This window comes from Orbicella franksi, chromosome 2, assembly GCF_964199315.1.
Source record: "Orbicella franksi chromosome 2, jaOrbFran1.1, whole genome shotgun sequence".
NCBI classification, from domain to species: domain Eukaryota; kingdom Metazoa; phylum Cnidaria; class Anthozoa; order Scleractinia; family Merulinidae; genus Orbicella; species Orbicella franksi.
In genome coordinates, this window is record NC_138146.1 from 34,591,145 (window position 1) to 34,602,072 (window position 10,928).

At 40.1% G+C, this 10,928-nt stretch overlaps 1 protein-coding gene across 4 annotated transcripts; it reads left to right on the forward strand.

Annotated features, from left to right (window-relative positions):
* The first annotated feature begins 2,004 nt into the window (after nt 1-2,004).
* On the forward strand, nt 2,005-8,632 carry LOC145479515 (ribitol 5-phosphate transferase FKRP-like). 4 transcript variants are annotated; one of them, XR_014048429.1, is made up of 3 exons: nt 2,005-4,489; nt 5,723-6,796; nt 7,445-8,632. XR_014048429.1 is itself a non-coding variant. In XM_081457900.1 (3 exons), exon 3 carries the CDS (start codon nt 5,746-5,748, stop codon nt 6,454-6,456), a length of 711 nt encoding a protein of 236 aa, XP_081314026.1. In that variant the 5' UTR covers nt 2,005-2,280; nt 2,566-4,489; nt 5,723-5,745; the 3' UTR covers nt 6,457-7,110. The 4 variants fall into 4 exon arrangements, 3 of the variants coding, with proteins under 3 accessions (XP_081314026.1, XP_081314027.1, XP_081314025.1); XM_081457900.1 differs by lacking the exon at nt 7,445-8,632 and having other exon boundaries at nt 2,005-2,280; nt 2,566-4,489; nt 5,723-7,110; XM_081457901.1 differs by lacking the exon at nt 7,445-8,632 and having other exon boundaries at nt 2,005-2,280; nt 2,581-4,489; nt 5,723-7,110.
* Nucleotides 8,633-10,928: the final 2,296 nt, after the last annotated feature.

The following is a 10,928-nucleotide window of genomic DNA, read 5'->3' on the forward strand; positions in this document are numbered from 1 at the left end:
GCTTCAGTCTCGTCAAAAACTCTGATAATAGTAGTTCACTGACTAAAGATAGAAAAACACCAAAGAGATAATTACCTGAGCCACCTGAAGGAATAAGGATGCTTAAGGATAGAGAACATAAATACGGATTACAAACGACGAGCTTGAAAAAAAATAGGCTAAACTTTTCACGTGATGCTCAAACCGTGACCGGTAGATATTTTAATGTAGGTGACATCGAGGAAGGCGAAGCATTATTGCGTTTTCAAAATTCTACCTTTAATAACATCAATAGTCATCACTTTAGATCTAATATCCTGTGTTAATTAATCAGTGATCCAAATAAGCAATAGAATTTCAGTGAATTTATCACCTTTTCTTCTCCGGACTCAGGCTAGGGCTGTCCATCGCCGACATTAAGAAAACCGAAAACATAAGGATAACCTAATAAAGACGTATTTACGCTTTTGCAGCCGTTAAAACAGAGGAAATTACGTTTAGGAACACCTTTTGTCCTGATAAACGTCTGTGGTTTTTAGCGGGAAATGCCATCCTACGTTGCTGTGAGGTTGACTGCGAGATATCGGGTACCCTATTTGCCACTATTTGCCACTATTCGCTACTATTCGAGACTATTCGCACTATTCGCGTGTATTCGCTATTGGCTATTCGCTATTCGCTATTCGGGTTTTCCAGGCACCCGTATGGAGTAAGCATGCTTAACTGATCATTAGGCCAAGAACCCCAGTGTAAAAAGTTAAATTTACTGGCACTACAAAGTTTCCCGTAGATTTTGATCTCAAAGTAAGCGAAAATTTGATAGATTAGAATTCCGTGCCGTCAGGGCTGAAAGTTATTCATAACTACACAGAGGTATGCTAATTTTCTGACAACAATTTTCACGCTCAAATTGGGACAACTCAAAACAAATTTCTGAGTATATCCCCGGTTCCTGAGGTTTGCCTTTTTTTCTTTCTCATGCTTTTTCTCAGTTCTAGCTTTGATCGTGCGCAGAGACGGCTTTTTCATTTTAATCAGTGGCTCACAGAGGAAAGATATCCCCGGTTCATGAGGTTTGCTTGTTTTTTTATTTCATGCTATTTCTCAGTTCTATCTTTGATCGCGCGCGGAGAGGGCTTTTTCATTTTAATCAGTGTCTCACAGAGGGCAGAAAACCGGCTCTGGACCATGGCCAGGGTAATATGTCGACAGTCAAATGTCGACGAAATTATCAAAGTTCCAAGAGCGTCCAAGAGTGGGCTGAAAGTGAAAAGTTGATGACAAAAACCTTCCTCACTCCATACATGCCTGAACGGATCAATCTTTTCCCGGTTTTTCAAGATAAAACGAATCATCCGATTGCATCATTTTTGTTAACACAAGTCATCAAATTGCTGCACGTAATTTATTCCAACTGGAAAGTGAACTCAAGCAAGCTGATTTTCTCTTGGAAAAAAGTTTATGTTCGCCACATATTTTTCAGTTTTCCTTGTATCGGCGCTTTAATTTTGGTGGGTGAGCGTTAGTAAATTTTGTTACGTAGGTGACCTTCACTGAAAGGGCAGAACGTGTTTGGAGAAGAGGCGAGGAGAAGACAGAGGTTTTTCTTTCTCCTCTCCTCCCCCGTCCTTCGTTATTCAGCTTAGCTTCTTCTCCTTACTCCTTAGTTTTGCTCTCTGCCGATATTTGTCTTGTTTCCTGCCAACCAACAAATATAACGCTCACCTAAGTACGCCTGAATTTTAGGCTAAGAGCCCGTGTCACGTGCTTCAAATAAAAAGCGCTAAATTTCGGCGAAAAACCGGCTTCAAAGACATAAATCATAATAATAATAATAGTTCCGTGTAGCGCACACATCCACCACAGAAACGTTGAGTTACACGACCAGGCAATTGGCTAACCCAAATGTTTCCTGATAAAATATAAGAAAATGCGCAACGTTTGTCCTCTATAGTTTAAATGTTGTTGAAGTAAGGAAAGTTTGTAATTCCATGCAGTTAGCAATTCAAGCCCCCCCGCCCCGCTTCCCCCGCCCCCTCCCCCACCAGACTAAGTGGGTCAAAAGTCAAAAGACCTCCACCAATCCGTTGCGCTGTCAGTTCGTGACCGTGGCCCGAATTAATGATATTCAGTTGGTAAACAAGTCCTTAAACAGGCTTGTAAATTTTATGTTATGCTAATAAACGTCTCCACGTTGTACTTGCCTAAGACGTTAATTAGTTCCTCAGCAGCTCTAGCCGGCGAATTACGCGGGATCAGTGATATACGGAGTCCTTTCTTAACCCATCGACGCCATTTCTGGTAGGTTTTGAAACTTTGAACTTTGGCGCAAGCGAAAATTCGATCAAAGACTCCAGCGCGTAGCTATGTCATTAAAATGTTAGCCAGTGAAATTGCTTTGTTTTCGTGCGTTAGCGAGGAAATTTGATCCCATTCAATTTGAAAGACTTTAGAGTTATTTTATCTCGCGAGGAGCAATGAAATCCGCTATTTTAAGCCTGATGAAAATAAAAAACAGGGTATCCGAGCATACCCATGCGTCAAATCAGAAGCTTACGGTCAGATTTACAACCTGAATCGTTCTAGTGTGATCTTTTCTAGATGTGAGCCATCTTACTTGGCCTGCCACACCACGTTTTTGTCGTTCAGTTTCATTTGACGAAAAACGGAATTGACAGAGAAACCGAGGAATCAGTTACCGAGGAATGTTGGATATCCTTAACAAGGTCTCTACGAATTCGACTTAAACTGGCTACATGGTTTCAGTAAGTTGTCTTGTTTAATTCACCTGACTAAGCACATTAAAATAAACGTCCTCTAGTGACCCTCAGCCTCATGCGTCCATAGTTTTTCCTTAAAATTTGAGCTTAACTGAAATTTGAGCTAGACTAACCGTTCTTACATTAAATCAGGTCAGACGTAAAAAAGAGTGTTATGTTTGTTTGGACATATTCAGTATATTCGAACTTGGAAATATTTTTCGCTTTTAATTCGACCCCTTAATACCTGGTTACTCTAATCCCAAATAGACTCTCTGATCGAGGATAAAGTTTATAAGTTTGCTTTTTTAAGAACAACAATATGTACATAATAGGATTTTCAGCTTCATTCCTAATGCGGTGCTTACTCAAACTCAAGACAGTCTAGCCCGTTTGATGGCCGGTACCATCTTCATCCGAAACTACTATGTCTTTTACGCTTCATTTTGGCAAGAAATATCTAAACACCAACTAGCCAATCTACCGGTATTTTGCAAACTTCTTATCTTCCGTGACGTCCTTCAAATATTTGGCGCGGCTGAAGCAAACTTTCTGTGTGTCCATCGAGTTATACAAACACGAGTTGACAGGTGGGTCGCTCGAAGACCTTTACGTGGTGTTATCAAATTATAAAGTAAAATCGAAAATAACTTTACCAGCTAAAAGACATTCTAAACATGTATCCTGGAATAAGTTTTCAGATCCGCGATAGCATCCTTTGTTTTTAAATTATAAAAGTCCAATATTTTGAATTTTCGACTTTCGCACAACACGATATCTGTCAGTCAAGATGCCATAGAAAGATGTCACGCATGTTTTAAAAAATTTAAAACAATGACTTATCTTGTCATTCTTAGCACCGTGGATAGTTAATCGTTTAGGAGAAGTGTTAATGTGAAAGGTTACTAGTTCTCGAGTGTGAGCAGAAGTTAACTCCACGTGTTGCCATTAGTTTCATTGATTTCCGGCGACTAAATTTCAGCGCAGTGTCACGTTAGCAGTGGCGAATACAGCTGTTTCCACAAAGGTTGTCCCACACAAGGCGTAAAAGCGTACGCGACAATGCCGATTGGCATTATGGGTAGTAACAGGAAGAAAAAGCATAAATATACGTGTTTGTGCTGTTTCCTTCTGTTATGATGAAATGCCTTTAGCTTCAATCAAGCAACCGTTAGCTTTCATTACCCATAATACCTTTCGGGATTGTCGCTCACGCTTTTGCACTTTTGTAGGACAACCTTTCTTGAAACAGCTGTATACGCATGCCCGGCAGCCGGGAACGGTCGTGTTTTACTGACTACAACCACTAAATGCCCGGAAGTCTGATATTTTGAAAGAATTTTAACGGAAAGCCTTATTCCAACCTCTTGAGAGTATTCCATCCTTCTTCACTAATGTCGAGCGATTCCAAAACTCATTTTAGCCAGTTCTAGTTGAGGCATTTCCATCCTGGTCCATACTGAACTCTTTTAGAGAAATATGTGGGAGACGTTTTGACGGATAACTCGAGTACTTGCCGAAGTATTACGTAGGCCAACCGAAGTGGCAATATAATGATATTATTTGACAAGTGACTCATAAATCAGGGCATTCCGTGACCCCTATCGTCATTTGATAGTAGTTGCCTAAACTGATTTTGCTTTTTTCAGTCAGTTTAGAATCCTTGTGGAGCTTTAGTCGTGATCACCTTATACTCGCCATTCCGAAAATCACGGTGGCCGCAAACTCTTTGAATTCGCTCTTTGGCAAAGGTAAGTTACCTTGTTTAATCGCGGTTAATTTGTTTCGATATAGTACTCACAGATCAGAGTAAGAATTATTTAAGACATTTTAACGGTCGTTTATTTGGTTGAATGCTATATATAGTTCCTACAACTATTTATGGTTGCCAGAGGTCAGGAAATGGTCAGCGAAAAAACTTTTCAAGGTTAGGGTTAAGTCAGGGAATACCACTTTTAGAATCAGGAAATATAAATACTGTAATGACCTTTTGAAGAAAAGTCAGGGAAAATCGAAGTTAAAACATGTACCGTTGTCTTGATAACATTGAACGCTAGAAGAAACATTTCAAGTCACTATGACGTCAAGTTTTTTTTCTTTTATGAAGAACGCGAATATAATTTGTTGAACACTTACCAGTCTCTTGATGATGAGTGGATGGAAAGAGTGACTGTTACGGGAGGCTGGAGACCGCTACAATATCTGACATTGTTTATTTATTTGGTCAAGGCAATCAATATTTTTTAGGTAGAAGTCAGAGAATTTTAAAAACTGATCAGGTAGCAATTATGTTTTACACTATTTTTCTCTCGCTCGAGATCTAACCCATCACGTTAACATTACAGCACAGTAGGTTTGTTGTCAATGAGGATACTGTTCTGATATAACTGATTCATAATTAGTTATTTGGCCACACAGCGACAAAGAAATCACGGAAAGCAAAAAACGCCCCCCCCCCCCAAAAAAAAAAAAAAACAAAAAAACAAAACAAAACAAAACAAAAAATAAAGAGAAAATGAAGGCACGAAGAGGCTAAACAGAATATCTTGCACCGGCAACCTGAAACTTGAAAAGGTCTGAGGTCGTTCGCGGATAGGAGAGATATAAGGGAGTGGACGATCTCGTACTGACTTATACGCAGCAACGCCAGCAGTATAAAAAACATGCAGGGAACTTTTTATCGCTTTGTACTTGAATTTGCAAAGGTATCTATCGTGTGAATGCGTGTGTAACTGAGGCCTTTTCACCACAAGTGATCAAATTGAAAATTATCTCAAAGAATTCGAAAGAATTTTCAGTGATCACGAGTGGTGTACATGTAGATCTTAATTTAACTGCGATTACTCGATCATGCGCGGGCATTATTAAGTTGCCGTATAACCATACTAGGCGCAAAATATAGTGTAGTCAATGACGAGAATCAATATTTGTACCAATAAAAGAAAGGATTCCAAAATTGTTCTTGTTCGATTCTCCGTGATTAGGGACTGGACAAGCTGTAAAAGAGATGGCATTTCAGAATAGTTTGCTATACCGTGCAGTCAGAAGAAGAGGTTGCCTGGTGTTGAAGTGCCTACTGGTCTTAACTATTGTTGCTTATGTTGGACTCAGTTGTTTGGATTACGCTCTTTACGCGGGAAACAAACCAGGGGCTGCCCCACCTCCGTGTTCCGAGACCGACGAATACAGAGCTATTCTCATGGATCTTGCCTACAAGACTCACTTAATACTGGACAACCTGGGAGTGGAACACTGGTTGATGTACGGCTCTCTGTGGGGTCCCCTGCGTGGAATTCATGAGCCACTCCCATGGGACTTTGACGTGGACTATGGAATTAACGGAAGCAGTGGGATCTTCAAGAAAATGACTTGGGAAGAATTTAAAGCTAAACTTTCGGAGGCAGGGGTGAGAGTATTTGATAAGTTAAAATCAACTGGGTCGTTGACATTGAGACCAAAATCAAGTGGTGCCAATGTAGACATATATCTCTATTATGACCGTGGAGGCTACATGATGAGGTCTGGGTACGAGCCATGGCTGCTTTACATACATTATCTACTTTACCATAGGTTTCCTTCCAGACTTGTGCAGAAACCGCTGCCCAAGGTCAAGTTTGGCCACTTTAACGTTTCTGTCCCGAGGGAAGGAATAGAAATAATGAAATATTTGTATCGATTTAACTGGTGGAAGGTTGTCAAACCGGTGGGTTGCGAATAAGCATTTGGAATTTCAAGTCAAGTGGCGTGACGAGTGAAACTAGCACCATTAAGTTCTGGAAAAAACAATGAGCGAGAATCTGACTGTCTCAAATTGTGACTCCCTGTTGAGTTCACTCGGAGGCAAAAAATACCTTTGTATATGGACATAAGGTACACTGCTTCTGAGTGAATGAATGAACGAACGAACGAACGAACGAAGGAACGAACGGAACGGAACACCCGAGGGTACTCCCAGAAAAGTTGGGCGGGGTGTGCGGCCCACTTCCCAAAACCCTTACCCTATTTGTGAGGGTGAATTAATCAACATGACACGAGCGTGGGACAAAGGAAAATTCTGAGTCCCCGACAGGAATCGAACCCATGACTTCCCGAACACCGGGCGGGCGCTCAATCCCCTGAGCTACGAGAACTCATGGAGAGCAAGGTCATTTAACTGAGTTCATATATGATAGGTGTCCTGCATACTGCTAGGATCAACGCTATCGAATTCATCGTGAGTAGTGATAAGTTAATAAAGATGGTGAATTTTAAGCTCGGTAATGAAATGTGAAGGTGAATTAATCAACATGACACGAGCGTGGGACTAACGAAAATTCTGAGTCCCCGACAGGAATCGAACCCATGACCTCCCGAACACCGGGCGGGCGCTCTATCCCCTGAGCTACGAGAACTCATGGAGAGCAAGGTCATTTAACTGAGTTCATATATGATAGGTGTCCTGCATACTGCTAGGATCAACGCTATCGAAGTCATCGTGAGTAGTGAGTAGTGAGTTCTCGTAGCTCAGGGGATAGAGCGCCCGCCCGGTGTTCGGGAGGTCATGGGTTCGATTCCTGTCGGGGACTCAGAATTTTCCTTTGTCCCACGCTCGTGTCATGTTGATTAATTCACCCTCACATTTCATTACCGAGCTTAAAATTCACCATCTTTATTAACTTATCACTACTCACGATGAATTCGATAGCGTTGATCCTAGCAGTATGCAGGACACCTATCATATATGAACTCAGTTAAATGACCTTGCTCTCCATGAGTTCTCGTAGCTCAGGGGATAGAGCGCCCGCCCGGTGTTCGGGAGGTCATGGGTTCGATTCCTGTCGGGGACTCAGAATTTTCCTTTGTCCCACGCTCGTGTCATGTTGATTAATTCACCCTCACATTTCATTACCGAGCTTAAAATTCACCATCTTTATTAACTTATCCTTACCCTATTTGTGACCAAAATCTGCGATTTTTGCTACCCTATTTATGACCTGGCCAAAAATGTGATACTCTATTTATGACCATTGCGGCTGGCACAGTTGCCCTAAACATAAGTTATGAAGGGCTTTTGTTGACGGTGTTATTGATAATGATGAAAAAGTAGCTTCTTCTAAGAAGCATACCCAATTCAAGATTAGAGTGCTAAAACCACACAGTATTTAAGACCAAAATGACCAAAATCGATACCCTATTTATGACCAAAACGGCTAAAAAACCCTAATCTTTGGGGCAGCACATACCTATATAGCCCATATAAGGGAGTGCACCTCCCCCCCCCCCCCGGGAAGGAACGGAACGAACGAACGAATGGATGAATGGATGGACGGATGGATGATTGAATACATAAATGATTGAACAAACTAACGAGCGAACGAATAAAGACACGGACGGGCGTAGGACGGACAAAAGGAAAGAACGGGCGAATGTCTGAGTGAGAGTAAATGGCCTTTATCTAAACATGATGAAATTTAAGCTATAAACTTGTGGGGTCGCCGTGCAAAGGAATAAGGTGAATGAATGTAAGAAAAAAATTACGATTAAGTACTTTTGGAGCATACATAAATGTTTCCGGATTCCTAAAACAAAGCAAAAGGTACCTAAAATGAAACATGAAGTAGTAACAACCAATTTAAAATGTTGACGATACATGATGTCAAAATGTGAAGATTGGTACCTTTATTTCCTATGATAGGTAGTGGTTTTAAGGTTTTGAAACGTTTATGATTCCAGATTTTTACAGGTTTTAATCCTTTTATTCCGGCTTTAGATGTATGTTCGTATTTTGAACCAGCTTCCAGTATATCGTAGATAATACGTGAGCAAATAAATGATTGATTGATTGAATGACTGCTGGTTGATCGATTGTGTGAATGACTCTCTGTTTCCCATACCGGAGTCAAGCAGATGCATAGAGCGGTTTTCACTGAGCGTCGAGAGTAATTCTGTTTGCTTTGCTTTTGCATAATAATTGTGTCGAGGCAAAGACTATCAGCTATTTCTGAAATTCCAACTTTTACGTTTAATGTCCATCCAGCGATGCAGGTCCCATCCGTGAAATCGCTAGGGGTACATATTGTTGATCAAAACGTAAACTGGGGTTGTCGTATATTGAGTATTTGTAAGAAGATTGCCTCTGCTTTGGGTGCAGTTAAACGAATACGGCATCTCGTTCCTTTTAATGTTCTAATTGATGTGTATAATAGCTTAGTTCAACCATATTTTGATTACTGTAGTGGCGTTTGGGGCAACTGCAGTGTCAGAATTTTAAAGAAAAACTACAGAAGCTCCAAAACCGCGCAGCCCGTATTTTATTGTATGCAAACAATGAAGACGATATTGATAAGCTGTCCCGGGCACCCGGTTGGTGAAAACTTAGTCACCAAGGGCTTCTAGCCACCTCTGTTATGATGTTTTAAACTTTACATGGATTGACCTCTGAATATCTACAATCTCGATTAGTATCTCCAATATATTACTTCGTATCCACTGAGGAATTCTGAGAATAAATTGGCTCTTCCACAGCCCTGCAAAAGAGAAAACGTTTTCCTACAGGGGTGCTATGTTGTGGAACAGTTTTTCTCGTGAACTCCGATCTTTAGTTTCGTTGAGCATATTTAAACGTAAACTGCGTCATTACAGCTTTGAATGAGACACAACATCCTCGAAAAGCAGCTTTAGTGATATAATAGGTTTTTATTCCTACATGTATAATAACATATTAATATTAGTTATTAGTTTAGCTAGGCAGGCTTGGACATTTTATACTTTTAAATTGTGCTGAAGGAATTTTTTCCACGTATAATTCAAGTTATCAATCAATCATTTAATGAATCAATCAATCAGTTAGTCAATCAATCAATCAATCAATCAATCAATAAATCAATAAATCAGTCAATTAATCAATCTAGCGAGTGGTTTAAAAAAACTTGCGCCACTATACCATACAGTCAGAAATAAAACCAAAACGAATCGTGATTCGGTTGCACACGTTTTCCCGCGCTTTTTGTCGGCTTGAGTTTTTGGATGATTGCTTGCGTAATTAGAGCAACAATATTCATAAGCATCTGCAACCCTGAACCTTTGAACCTTAGTCATTTGTCGCGTTTATTCTAAACTTTTGAAATCTTAGACAATTGATCTCATTTTTAAAGTTAATAAAAGATGTAATGGCTCTAAAGTTAGACAGAAAGCTATAGTAAATGGTTTGAACCCAGGAGTATCAGCAGTTCGTATAGTGTGATCGTCCGGGTGAGGGTAGTTCTGAAAAGAACTGTTATTGGTGACTGACGTTTCGACAACCTGAGCGGAAGTCATCTTCAGAGTCAAGTGAATAGTTTTTGTCAGTCAATGATGTTATAAGGCTGGTCCGTTGAACATGATTGGTCAGTTTAGCCATGGTGGTATTAGCTGAAAGACTCGTGTAAAGTTTGTCATCAGTCATTGGTGGGTTTCGATCCGTCTTATTGTTAGTCAAATTGTAGTCAGACTACAGAAGGCTATTCCACACGTGCCGTACTCTAGCAGAAACTCTGTTTTGATTATTTGGGATATTGCAAAAACCGAATCTCATAATTGTTTTATTCAGTACATTGTTTCAAAGAAAATAACGCAACGAACACAGTTTATTTTCGACAAGCCATGTTGACATTGCTCTTGGAAATCATCCATTGCGCGCGCAACCAACGGATTATTCACTAATCTGCTAGCAGATTAGTGAATAATCCGTACTTGCGCTGTTTCTCAGAATTAACTGTAGACTTTTAGCCAATGAGAAGACAGATGGTAACTACAATGTATAATAAAAATCGTTATTTGAAGCAAATTTCAGTTATAATTCTATTAAAACAATTAGATTATTCGCTCTCGATTTCTATGAGGTGATAAATTATTCGGCCTTCGGCCTTTTCAACTACTATCCATAGAAATCTCAAGCTCATAACCTAATTGTTAATTAGTGTACGGTGCCTGAAAGTCGTCCACGAAACGGCGACGTTTTTCTTGTTTTCCCAAAGTTTTGAAGAACATTTTGATACAAATGGATCATTAAATTCCCGAGAAGACCAAAAGAAGGACATTTGCAGTTTCTTGACTTTGAAAAGCTTGAGATCATTGAAAAAATGATGCGCACACACACAACTGCAATTTCAAATGACGATTCAGTCCGAGCCATCTTTCTAAGACATGAAGTTTCGTAATACGTCAAATTAA